The sequence below is a fragment of the Numenius arquata genome, chromosome 16, assembly GCF_964106895.1.
Source record: "Numenius arquata chromosome 16, bNumArq3.hap1.1, whole genome shotgun sequence".
NCBI lineage: Eukaryota > Metazoa > Chordata > Aves > Charadriiformes > Scolopacidae > Numenius > Numenius arquata.
The window spans coordinates 4,052,886-4,066,215 of record NC_133591.1 but is presented as its reverse complement, the minus strand read 5'-3'; the positions used below and the strand labels follow the sequence as shown (position 1 = coordinate 4,066,215).

The window sequence follows — 13,330 nt, the reverse complement described above, 5'->3', positions numbered from 1 at the left end:
GTCAGAGACCAGCTGAAAGGCTTCTGCTCCTCGTACATGGGCACACTCAGTGGACAGAGGCTGTGGTCTCCAGGAAGGGTTCTTAAGATCGGTAGAAGCCCCTCCATCACAGCTCCAGGAACACAGTGCGAGAATCCTCTTTTGAATAAAGTCTTTTTGAAACAGCTCAGTCTAAAATGCAGTTTCCTTTCCTTGCCTGGTAAATCAGTACTCATCTCTAAAATGCCGTGATTGCATGGCAGGCGCAGTCCTAGTCCATTTCTCTTCCCCCAAATCAGACCTTTATCTCTGCTGCTGCTTCTGTAGAGTTAGTAATGTGAGAATGCTTGTTTATTTGGTCTAAACAATTTAGCTGCAAGATTCACTGACTGCCTTCTGCTGCCAAAGGAAGTAGGACAGCAAGATAAGATGATCAGGCAACCGACCTACCCAACCACTCATTTTCTTCCCTACTTAAAAACCATTTATGGTTAATTATGATTCTTGGGGGGGGGTTCTCTGGTTTCTCAGGCAAATGTCTGTGTTCCAGTGGACTCTTTTCTCTTGGACTTAATCAGAAATGAGATGATAAAACAGCTCCCCATAATGGCAGAAGCAGTACAGTGTATCCGCGCAGAAGGTCTTAAGACAGCTCTTCTAAGCAACAGCTTCTGTCTGCTGAATGGAGGGAGCTTTCTGCCCCTGGACCTGGAGCACTTTGATGTGGTAAGTCCTGATGGATTCCAAAATGCATTTCTGTAGCTAGTTCTATAGAAAGCTGCAACTGAAGTTCTTTACATGCAGGTGCCAAATGAACGGCAACCGGCAACACCTATTACTAGATATAAATGTAACAATCTGTGAAAATGTTTCCTGGCATAATTCATTGGAGTGACTCGACCTTGAAGAGGGTCTGAGTGAATGGTGGGTACTTGTGCGTTTGAAAACTCATTGCAAAATGCCCACGTACCCACAAGTCTACGTGTAACAGGCATAGCTAGCCACGTCGATAAAGGACTTAGAAGCTGGAACGCTATATAAGAAATAAATGTTATTACCCGGTGCCCCTGCTTGCTTTATATTTACTCTTGACTCTTTTAAAGCTTGTTTCATCCCAAAGAATTGCAAAGCATCCCCCATATTAGAAAAATTCCCCTACCCCAACATGCCTGAGCTGATGAGCAGGCAGAGACCCCTCTCCCAGCACACTTTTTGCAAAGATGAAGCAGATTAGCCATGAACCTCAAGGCTGGTTCGCGTGGCTTCACTTTAACAGGCAGCTGTGAGGACTCGCCTCAGCATGACAGAAAATTTGCTTTTTTGAGTGCTCCAATTCACATCTTTGAATTTCAGGAGTTTATTCATTACTTAAGTTTGTTTTATAGCCCTGATTGAGACAACAAAATATGCAAAGAGGAGTCTTATCGATACATTTAAAACCCGGGACTGTTTAAAGTCATCTTGTCAACATTGTGTTATTATCAGCTCGGCTTTCTGGGCATTATACGAGTGACATTAGTGCCTGTGAAGTTCTCCTGGTGGAGCGATGCTCTGTGATACCTTTCATCCCAGACTGTTTCAAAGCACTCTAATAACCACGGCCTATCTGGTGTCATCACTCATGCGGCGTGGCTCTTCTGTAACAGCAGGCAACAGGACTGCACAGTAATTAGTGGGGAAAAAAATTAATTGAATATGGATTTCCATTAGCATTGGCTTTTATATCTCTCTTAATAGATTCATTTCTCTTCCTAGAGTGTCTATCAGTGCAGGGATGAAATACTGCTTGAATTTTTTATGGTTGTGAGGCAATGTGAGTATTCAGAGACTGACTCTGGACTTTTTTTGATGCAAATTTGGGCAGATGATTATGGTCAACATCTCTGCTGCTGTGAAGATTGCTCTGGCGTAGTTGATAGGTGCAATGGTCAGGACACCGCTTTTCCAGATCATTTGGAAGGTGGTGCAATCTAAGGCTTTCTTGGACAGCATTGAGCAATTGGTTCAGCACGGTGTGGGACATCTAGTGAGTCTCCCACATCATGACATCTCGTTGGAGATCTTCCATCTGAGGACTGGCTGATCCTGTTCAGCTTATTTGAGCTGACAGAGCCACCGCCAAGCAATTGGCACCCACGCAGTCGCTTGAATCACATCCTATCCAGCTCTGTCAGCCCTCCATTCCCCGTGTCCCTTATTTCACATGTTAATTAGACCGTCAGTCGCTTTCCCACCCTCCCATCCTCCATTTCCAACACTGCACAGATGTTTGTGGTCACAGCAGGCTCATGCATAATCCATTTGTTGTTGCTGTAGATGGTTGAATCTTATCGGGAAGGAATGCACAAGCCAGATCCTCGTATCTACAAGCTGTGCTTGGAGCGGTTGGGTGTTCAGCCCCAGGAATCCATCTTCCTCGACAGCAGCAGCCAGAATCTAAAAGCAGCAGCCCAGCTTGGCATTAAAACGGTGAAGGTACAAAGCAATGCAGCCAGGGCAGGCTTTGGGGATGGTTTCCAAGTCCAGAAGCTGTATTGGACTTGAGCGGCTCAGGATTTTCAATCGCAGTGGCAGAATTGTGCTGCCAAGCCTTTTGTTTCAGCTTCCCCTTATTGCTACAGGATGCGGCCGGGTTAAAGGAGGGTGGTGGTTACTGTCAAGGTCTGCACTGGCCTGTTTCGTTCACGGCTCTAAACCCTACAGCCAATGTAACCTCGGAGAAGTCGCTTCTCCTTTACGGACCTCGGTTCCCTATTAGAGAAACAGCCCTAATTGTATGATTGAGACAACCGCATCCATCTGATGTGAGAAAATAAAACACATTTAAGACATTTCTAGAAGCTGTGAGGCTTCATGGATCTGTCAGCCGGTGAGTGGTTAACCCACAGGCTTGGGAGATAGTCAGCACAGGGGCTTTACTTCGGTGAGGGGACCACTGGGGGAAGGACACACATAGGACTGTTGGGAAGAGTGAACTCTGCTCCCCTGGAGTGCACACAGGGAATTCCAGCGCTTAGCCCAGCCCAAGCTCGCAGCACCTATGCCAGGCAATTTTATCTTCTGACTATCACCCAGTGTTTCTCCCTCCCTCCCGCTTTCAGGTTGATGATCCAGAAGCAACATTTAAAGAGCTGGAAACCTGTCTGGGTTTTCCTTTGCAAGGGTTTGTTCCATATACTTGTTCAGTGAGACCAAGCATGGAAATCCCAAAAGATCATCTGCAAAAGTACCTTGAAAATGTCCTCAGGGACCAGGCAACAGGTATCGCAGTGCTTTTTGCTCTTCAGCCTGAAAGCTCGCATGTTCTGGAGCCGTTGGCTCTTTCCATCATCCGACAGATGGATTGAAAAATATTATCAATGAAAGGCTCCTAATCTCCAAGCAAATGTTGCAGCCATTCAGGTTTCAGTGATCTGTCACTGTTTCCCAGAAATGGGAAACAACATTTTAGGGCTTCTTCATTTGGGAGGGGCTGAGCACAAGTTGCCAAAGAGATGCCAGGAATATTCTTGGCCTGTGAGCCATCTATGGGTGATTGCCATGCTCCCCCAGGGGTTTGGGACACAGGAGCAAAGCGTAGATTCCCGATTGCTGCAAGTGAGATCTCAGACCCGGGTGCGGGAAGAGGAAGTAAAACCTGGGGAAGTGGTGAGAAGTCATCCCAGCTGATGCTTCTCTTCTGCTGACCCTCTTAACTCTTCAGGCCCACTAGTGTTACGGCAGTTTGGTCACGCACAGTCTACCCGGACCTATTACGTCAAGTTTGGAGATCGCTTGCTGGTGCTGAAGAAGGAGCCCTCTGACAGCCTGCATCCCTCGGGCTCTGCTGTCAGAAGGGAATACAGGTAAGGAGCTGAGCTCCTCATGCCAGCAGAGCAGGGAAAACTCTTGTAGGAGATCCCAAACAACCTCATCCTAGGGCCAGCGCTCTATCCCAGCCTTGGCTTTTCTGTTCCACATCACACACAGAGTCCACACACCTGCCCCCCACATTTTCCTCCCCTGCATTTTGCACAGCTCCGTATCCCGGTCCGTGATCTCTCCATTTGCTACAGCTGGCTTGCGCAGTCCTGGATGGAGATACAAGGCTGTGCTACCGCCCTGTGGTAGGGACCCTGTGCCTGTGAAAAACACTCTCCCCGCTCCTGCATCCTAATCCTTCCAACCCACGGAGCACACCACGGTTCTCCCAGCCCCCAATGCTGGGAAATGCAGGATCTCACTGTCGCGTCTGGCACCTTGGGTGGGAGGGAAGTCGCAGCGCAACACCACGACTGAGCAGCGAGTAGCCCAGCTAAAGGCTAGCCCCGTGCCGGAGGGGTCACGCTGCAAACGAGTCTGCGGTGCCAGAGATCTCTGCCTCAGCAGCAGGACACTTGTGGGGGGACAGCTGTGATCTCCCCTTGTTTTTTCAGAGTGTGTTAGTCTCGGGGCTCTGGGACATAGAAAGATTTTGCTGTGCTGCTTTCCCCTACCCCCAGCCATGTTATTTTAGCGTGTTTAAAACTGAGCGCAGGATTCTCTTTTTATATTGTGTGTCTGCCTAGCAACAACGCAGTTCTAATATTGATTCCCTAATGCCTTTCTGCGCTGACATGGCTCTCTGGCTCACCCTGGCAGGCTACTGAAGGCACTCTCTGAGGCTGGTGTTCCTGTTCCCGCTGTACTTGCTCTCTGCGAGGATAAAAGGTAATCTTGTCGCTCAGCTTTCACTCTGTGCTTGACAACCTCAGCCAGATTCCCCCAAAGATGAGGAGAGGAGGGAATGAGAAGCCAGACCTCACAAAGTACACTGGTCTAATTAGTGTTTGCCCAGTCTTGGGCTAGAGGGTCCTCTAGAAGTTCAAAGGAGAGTAACGCTTTTATTAGGCTTGTTTGAGGTGTGTCCTTATTTTAGCAATTAATCAAAATGCTGTCTTCCTTTGAAAATCTGCTATAAAACAGTGTCGTATGGCTTCCTGCTGACTCAATATGCTTAAGTTTCCAATAAGGAGGTGATTTTTCTAACTGTCAGACCTCAGTTAGAGAGGCCCCAAGATCTACAGCCGTGAGAGCAGCGGGTCTGCGACCAGGACACCCCGTGTAGCCTGCAGCAGCACGGCTACACTCAGAGCTCTGCTGGCTGCAGTAATAAAGCCTCCGCACTGCAGTTAAATGCGTGTCCACTGTTGGTGGTGTTTGCGTGCAGTCTGACAGCCCGGCTGCAGAGCCCACTGCAGGGGAGGCAGGGAGACGGTGGGTGCTGCAGCCCGGCCCCAAGCTCAGCTTCCTGGGCTGGAGGAACAGGGACTGGTCGTGCCACAGCTGTTTGCCACTGGCTGGCAGCCTGAGCTGGGCACGGAGCAGTGCTGTTGGGGCTGCTCCTCACCTTGCCATGCAGGTGAGGCCTGGGGACACCTTCACAGTGCAGGTGAGATCTGAGGGGCGGTAGGTAGCAGGATTGACCCTCAGACCCACCAGTTCTACCTTGCTTCCCCAGCACTCTTGGCACGCCTTTCTACCTGATGGAGCACTGTGCTGGCCACGTCTACAGGGATGTCTCCCTCCCCACACTGCAGCCCAGCCAGCGGAGGGCTATTTATGCTGCCATGAGTCAAGTCCTCTCCAAGATCCACAGCGTAGACCTCAGAGCAGCCAAACTGGAGGACCTCGGGGAGCACGGTGAGAGAAGGCTATGTATCCTCTGGCACTGTTTTCTTCTCCCGTGTGTCAGCATTTCAAAGGATAGGCTCAAGTACAGGACTTGCGTCAAACTTGGGGGCAGTTGGGAAAGCGAAGATGAGTAGCAGGGTGTCTGAATCCCCAGTCGTGGTGGGAGGGTGTGGAGAGCTGCTTCAGATCCTCCAGGTTTGCGATTACTGTTAGCAGACCCCAGAGCTTCCTGCTGTGAGCAAGAGCTGCACCGTGGGTGGAGGAGTAACTTGTTTGCTGCCATCTCTGACCAAACTTCCTCAGCTCCTCCAGTGCCTCTGCAGGGCTATCTCAGCTTCTCCGAGTTGCTGAGGGAGTTACGTTTTTGTACAAGATCTGATTATTTCCACCAGAATATCAAATCCAGTGCCCAGTTAAGAATGTATCAGACCTCCGGAAATCACAATTAAACTCTTGGAGCTTATCTTGGGGTGCTGGACTGAGATCTGCTTGGCTGTTTGACTTTATCTGCACACACCTTTCATGCATCTCTTTTGAAGCCGCTTTGTGCCTGTCCCTTACCCTGAGAGCCTTCATTCCCTTTTTTGCAGCTAATTACATTCAGCGGCAAGTTGAGACCTGGACAAAGCAGTATCGAGCCACGGAAACTCACGTTATCCCAGCCATGGAGAGACTCATTGAGTGGCTGCCCCTGCATTTTCCTGAGTCTCAGAAGATGACAGTTGTGCACGGTGATTTCAGGTACTGCTTGGCAGACAGCACTTCCCTGGAGCACATCCCAAGCAGCAGAGAGGGAGAGAGGGTGTAAAGCATTGTGCAGACTCCAAAGAGGTGATGAGTTGGGCTGGTGCAGCAGCTTCACAGCAGTCTGAAACCTGGGCTCCGGGCCATGTTCAGCATCCTCCAGGCAGCAAGATCTAGAGGGCCACAAACCCTTTGCATCTGTCCTGAGAAACATATCCCAAGAGCTCTGACTGGTGCTGTCTTGCACCCAGAGCTCTCATATTTTCCCCAGTGTTCATCTGCCTAGTGATCTGTGGCAGTTCAAAAGCAGTGCCCATTCCAGCGCAGGGAAACTGCGGCCAGGAACTGGAAGCCTGGACTCCTGATGTCCGACTCCAGTCCTGCTGCCTCATTGGTGTTTCAGAGTTTCTTCTCCCAACCACTGCAAACACCAGTCTAACACTGGGGGATCATCAGCTGTTTCTGCAACACTCAGAAATCAGTCCTGGTGCATGTCGCTGATGATATTTGATACTTAAAGAGCTTGGGTGGCTGGTGAGACGCTGCAGGATGTATGGCAAAACCTGCCAGTGTCACAGGTGAAGTCACGCAGGAGCATGGTGGTTGGGGCCAGGGCTGAGGGATGCTACGATCTACTTCTGCGTTGTCAGACCCTGGCTGCCAGGGCTGTGGGGCTGCAGCGTAGGTGTGTGCCAATTCTGGGCCAAAGCCCCTTCCCAGAAGGTTCAGCGCACACATTTCCAGTGTGACTGGAAACTGGTGAGCTCTCTGCACCCCGGCAGGATGGCTGCCCTCTGTTTCCTCCTCAGTAGGCTGCTGCCCTCTCCTGGGGCTCAAAATGGTGAAGGCTGTACTACCCATGATCTACAGCACATGACAATGCAGGGCCTGGAGTTATTGTGTGCTTTTGAAATGACCAGAAGATCCCCCTGGACAGTGACTTGCCTGATTCACTTTTTGGCTAGCTTTGTCCTGTAACATCTGTTAGTGATCTGAGGCTCTGAATAACTTGGGTTTCGTTCTTCAAAGCACAGTTCAGTTCATCATTAACCAGGGAGCTCACTATTGAGTAATCTCCATCCGCCCTGACCTATGCTTGCAGAAATTAATCTTTCACTTGTGCAGCCTCCCAAAGGACTCAGCAATTTTTGAAGAGAGTGAAGAGCACTGGAAAGCACCTACTGCTGCTGAGCACTGGGATTTTTTTCCCTTCTTGAGACTTTCCTGATCTCTTTTTCCCTCTGATACAGGATGGACAACCTGGTCTTTCATCCAGACAGGCCAGAAGTCCTTGCTGTCCTTGGCTGGAAGCTTTCAACTCTAGGAGATCCCATCTCTGATTTGGCGAATAACTGTATGGCCTACTTCCTGCCACCTCACTTTAATGCACTGAGAGGTACAGAGAGGGGCAAAGTCACGTTTGACACATGGAGAGAAGAACTAGAGTTCAGAAACAGATTAGCTCCTGCTCAGAGAGCTCAGCTAACAGTGGGGCTCATTGCAGCTGGAAAGGGCTGTGGGTCTTGCACCGTATTCCCTGCTCTGCCCTTTCTCCCCTCCCTCCAGGACAGAAATATCTTTCTGCGTGTGCAGTGATCACTGTGCCACAGTTGCCCCATCCCCAGTTTGTCTCATATCTGCCACCCATTTGGGTGCATTCCCTGTCCTGGTTGGTACCATCACCCTGTTCTGGATCTTTGTCAGCAGTTGTCTCAGGGATGGCCCCTGAGAGGAGGGCCCTGCTTCACAGCTGGCAAAGCTGCGTTTAAAAATTAGTTTGGATTATTTTCCCCTCTTACTTCAGCTGTAAAGCTGGGGAACTCTGTTGGGTGGGAAAGCTGTGAACCAGGCCAGCCCAGAAGGGGTTTGTCCACAGTTAGACACTTGTTGAAAAGAACAATATAGGTGTAAACAGAGAGGAAAATCACTCTGTTAGTTAGGAGGAAGATCCGTCAATCACTGCTTTCCCAGTCTCACCCGGTGAAGAAAACTGCCCCGTATGCATTTCACCTCTAAACCCCCGTTGTTATGTATGGAAACCACATGGCAGCAGTGCAGGTGTTGAATGGGTGCAGGTGTCTCGGCTGCTCCACAGCTGCATGATTCAGCCACAAGCCTCACGGCATCCCTAGAAAGCTCTGAGCTCCTCACTGTCTGCTGCTTCACTGTTGCCTCTTCATATCTTCCAGGCTTGAGGAAGTGTGATTTGGGGCACCTGGGAGTCCCCACTGCAGAGGAGTATTCCCAGATGTACTGTGACCACATGGGAGTAGAGCACCCTGAGAACTGGAATTTCTACATGGCCTTTGCCTTTTTCCGATTGGCTGCAACGCTGCAGGGACTCTACAAACGCTCTCTGGAAGGTGAGGAACCCAAACACGCCGGCCCTGTTCCGCACAAGTCTCCAGCCAGAGCACAGACACACGAGCGTCGGTGTGGGGAGAGCTGGAGAGCTCTCACAGTGAACCAGAGCGGGTCAGACCAGCAGTGTGTGCTGCAGGGTTCGGGCACTCCTGGCTGTGCACCCTGAGAGCTCCGAAATTCCAGGCAGTAAAGCAAAGCCTGGCATTTCTGGCAGTCTGGTGCTTTCAGCGTAGAGTTCCCGTGGGAAATAAAGGCTCAAAATGAGAGATTCACCTCTGTGTTTGGAGACGAGTGACCTGGGAGTAATCGCACAGCGAGTTATTGCTGCATGTAGACAAGAGGGATGTGAATAGAGTGTCTTGTAGAGCACGGAGCTCCCTCCCTGCTCCGGCACAGGCTCTGGAGGGTGTGAGGCTGCTGTGCCCTCTCAGGCAGGCTGTGTTGTACAGTCAGGATGTGTCCTGCAAACACCAAAAAGAGCCAAAGGGGAGCACACGCAGGGCATTTCCCCAGAGGCTGCTCTTTGCTGGATACAAGGTCTGGTCTGTTGCTGTTTGTGCTGATCGGAGGTTGCTGTGTGATCGCTTTTCTTTCATGGGAGATGTGAGCAGAGGCCAGAGTTCAGAGCTCAGAGCCATGTCCTACAGGTGGAGCTCTCAGATCTTCAATCTAAGCACCGCCTTCGAAGAGAGACTCGAAAGCAGGGAGGTGGTGTGAACTCTTGGTGCTGTTTATCTGCATACATCAGGTCTGGCCTGGGAGTCTTTATCAGAGAAAAACAAGATGTTATTTTCGTATTCCATACTGAGTCCTGCTGGGCTGGCCCAGACAAGGGCACGTCACGCTGTTTGGATTGTGGCTACACAGAATCATAGAATCATAGAATTGTCTAGGTTGGAAGGGACCTTTAAGATCATCTAGTCCAACCATCAACCTAACTCTGATTAAAAAAAAAAATCACTGAACCATTTCTCTAACCTCTATGTCTACCCGTCCTTTAAATACTGGCTCCTTCAAACAAAGGTGTCCTATTCTTCTCTTGTCCCCAGGGAGGCCAGCCCCAGGTGAAGGCAACCCGGAGGATGCAGAACTTGTGGCTGACCTGGCTTGGGATTTTGCCATAAAAGAAGGATTCCGTGTGTTTGACAGCCTCCCCACCACAAAGCCTCTCGCACGACGTTACAGCACCTGGGCCAGACGAGGGTCATTCCTCAGTAGGAGCTATGGGAGCTGGCCGCCTCCCGGGGCAGGTCCTGAGCCCAAAGTTCCCCTGGTCACGACCCCCATCAGCCTCCTGGGGATGGCCCAGGGTCTTTGCTGCAAGCTGAAGAAGATCATGGGTACCCAGTGGAGTTTTCTGATTTCCCAGCCCAGATGGATTCCACGTCCTCTTCTAGAGCCGAAGGTGAGACATCTTCCCTCCTAAAGCAGCTTCGCTTTGCTGCACCTACACCAGGGTGGGGGATCGTGGCATGCTCTGAGCACCTTTGCTTTCTGGTTGTATTAGACACTTGGCACTCCTAGAGTCCAACGGCTTGGAGAAAGTGGGCTGGGTTCCCATCGCTGGCTACATATGAGTAACACAGTCCATATTCTGGGAAATAGCAGTTTCAGAAGCCGGCACTCCCTTCAAAGATGAGCAGATTAACGCCAGCCCAGCTGTCGTCGCTGGTGCTGTTCCACCAAGGTCCTGCCATCGATGCTGATGGAGTCCCCAGAGCTTGGCTGGGCTTGGGCTTTTCAACACCTGCTGGTCCAGCACTTGCTCATTCCCTTCCCCTGGCAGGGGGAAGCCTCGCTGCTGCCTCTGTGGGGGAAAGGTTGTTAATTCTCTTTGTAAGACTCCCTCCTGGTGCTTCCTTGGGAGGTCCCTCAGACAGGGCAGGGAGCTGTTGGCACCTCCACAGCTTCGTTTCCTCCTTTGTGTTCTCTTATCCTGCTCTCCCTGGCAGGGACTGTCCCTGCAGACGTCCCCGTCAGCGAACAGTCACCTGCCCAGTGATGAGCCAAGTGTGTTCAGCAGTGCAGGCTCTGAGATGCCTCTGGGACTTTGGCCTTGCCACCATCCTGGGCTCTTCTGTGTGGAGCAGCTGCTGCTGCAGCCCTGAACCCTCAAAACTGAGGGACATTGGTCATTCCTGGTATGGTGGTGAGGAAGCAGAAGCCAGCTACCAAAGTGACTTGCCCATGGTCATGTGGAGGGTCAGTGGCAGAGATGGGAGTAACATCAGGTCTCAAACTGTGGAGTTTTAATTACGCATCTCTTCCTTCTGCCAGTGCAAGGCAGGTCAGGTCAATACACAGGTATCGGGACACCTGGGTCCCCTGCCCGGGCTCTGCAAACTGTCTGGTTTCTCTGTGCTTCCACTTGCCAGTGCTGCTCGTGGCCACGGTGCGGCTCAGTGTGCTCCTGGCTCTGGGCTGACTCCTGCAAGCAGATTTGCCGGGAGTGGTGTCAGAAGTAATCATTCACAGAGTGTGTCATGAAAGCAAACATCTCTATCCTTGGGTTGCTACCGAGATTATATTCGTAATGTATTCTAGTGACATTATCAAATTCTAGTGGGTTACTTAACCGCCTTTTAGCTGCCAAAAAAAAAAAAAATAATCCCATCTGTTGTTCAGCCCTTCAGAAGCAGCTCCTTGTGCTCTGGCAGAAACCAGCAAACCCCAGCGTTTCAGGGTGCTGAGCAGCTGATCCCCTGAGAAGGTGGAAAAGACGGGGAAGCAGCACCTCTGGGGAATTTGGAAGTGCCGAGATGAGCAGATCTCCTTGCCCTTCTTCCAAACACTCATTATCAAGTCTTCAAACATCAGGACTGCCATGCTCTCCCACCTCCATGCCCTAGGCTTGTGGTGGAGACGCTGCTCCCTGTCTGAGGGACCGGAGAACCTCCTCATCCCTGCCATCTCTGCATCCATTCCACTGTTCTTTCCCTTGGCATTGTCCCTGCACTGTCAACGTTTGCATGTTGTGAAAGCCAGGGGAGGAGTCTCTCTGCCCGCAGCAGAAAGATAATGCAGTGGAACGTTAAACAGCCAAATAGTCCTGGATGGGGCTGTCAGAGCGCTCATAAACTGGGCAAGGGCCAAGGGAGAGGGCAAGCCTGCCTGGTGCCAGCTGGCGCTGCCGGGGTGGAGGTTGGTCCCAGTGAGTTTGGCAGCCAGATGCCTTTGGCTGAGGCACTCTCAGCTGAACAGGGCAGGGACTCGGCTGATCCTGCCATGTCCTGCACAAGGAGCCAGCAGACTTTGCATGCTGGTCCCAAAGGCTGCCCGTCCCTGCAGTTCTCCGGGGAGATCCTCTCCAGAGGAGCAGAGCAAAGCTCAGTTTCTCCCTCAGAGCAAGCAGAAGTACGTCTGGCCAAAGCACTGGGACAGAGCTGCAATCCCAGCATGGTGCCTGAGAGGGAGCTGGGACTGGCTATCGGAGGGGGCCAGCACCAGGGCAGGGGGATGTAGGAGGAGGTAACATGTCCCATCCTCTTCCATCAGGCAGAGAGTGCCAGGACCAGAGCAGTGGCTCTGACGGTGACTGTACAGGCCATGGATCAGGATAGCCAGGTGGGCAGACACATGCACTTAACATTTGACCCTTCTCTGGCCCAAATAAAGCACCACAGGGACACCCCCCTTCTGGGGCCTTCTCCACACCAGGAAGGAGGCACGAGGGGTGATTTGTCCTGTCTGTTGTGGGATCCCAGGTGAGGACATTTCCCCAGCACTGTGTTTCCCAGGGCATTTGGAAGGGGCTGGGGCATTTGCTGCCGTCCTTCCCTGGCCCTGCAGCACCTTACTTGCCCTGCATGGGCTTTGATCTCACTCTCACACAGGTCTCTGGAGCAGAACATCTCAGCGGTGCAGACCCCGGTCCGGTGCTTCACTCGGTCATGAGCTCCACGTCTGGCTGAAGGTCCTGCGTGGTTCACAGGACAGTGCTCTCCAAACCGGAGCTGAGCCACGAGCCACAGCACTGGGGAGCCTTGGAAGTGAGAGCAAACCAGCCGCTCTGGTGTGGGAGAGGTGGTGCTAACGGCAGCCTGGGAGCTTCTGAATGTCAGTGGTGTTTGCTGTTATCTCCTATCTGGGCTCAATGCCTTTTATTGCCAGACTCAGCAGATATGGGGCAAAATCCACCTCTGGATCATGCGGCTGCAGGCAGTCACTCCCAGCCTTGCAGGGTGGGGGGAGCTGGTCAGGAACAACCAGGTGGGGGTGGAAGACTTGATTTTGGGAATAAAGAGAATGGAGCAGGGTATCTGTCCTCCTTCAGCACAACACCTTCTGCTAGAAGGACTCCAGTCACTGGTGGTGGGAACTGAATCAGGTCCTCGAGAACTCTGGCCTCAGGGGAGGTTCTGGAGCTGAGGCAGTGCCTGGATCTTGGAGCTGGGAGGACTCCATGGTCCCATCACTGCAGTAGATCTCTCTGGGTTTCTCGGGGGACCACAGAGGATGCAGACTGGATCAATGGGGGCTTTCAGCGCTTCACAGAGGCCAGCAGCAAGGGGAGAACTGCGGGAACAATCATGGTAGTTCCTGGGCTCTTTATGTGTAGTCCAATATTAACTCAATATTAAAGTGATGGGCT

At 51.6% G+C, this 13,330-nt stretch overlaps 1 protein-coding gene across 1 annotated transcript in view; it reads left to right on the top strand.

Annotated features, from left to right (window-relative positions):
• Positions 1-13,330, top strand: part of ACAD10 (acyl-CoA dehydrogenase family member 10) — a 15,677-nt gene extending 2,347 nt beyond the window's left edge. The window contains exons 4-15 of the mRNA XM_074159785.1: positions 511-705; positions 2,296-2,454; positions 3,081-3,240; positions 3,683-3,824; positions 4,600-4,668; positions 5,459-5,640; positions 6,222-6,372; positions 7,626-7,771; positions 8,565-8,738; positions 9,789-10,144; positions 12,235-12,303; positions 12,573-13,330. Of these exons, the coding sequence (XP_074015886.1) occupies positions 511-705; positions 2,296-2,454; positions 3,081-3,240; positions 3,683-3,824; positions 4,600-4,668; positions 5,459-5,640; positions 6,222-6,372; positions 7,626-7,771; positions 8,565-8,738; positions 9,789-10,144; positions 12,235-12,303; positions 12,573-12,650 (1,881 nt within the window). The 3' untranslated portion in view covers positions 12,651-13,330. The remainder of the gene's footprint in view (positions 1-510; positions 706-2,295; positions 2,455-3,080; positions 3,241-3,682; positions 3,825-4,599; positions 4,669-5,458; positions 5,641-6,221; positions 6,373-7,625; positions 7,772-8,564; positions 8,739-9,788; positions 10,145-12,234; positions 12,304-12,572) is intronic.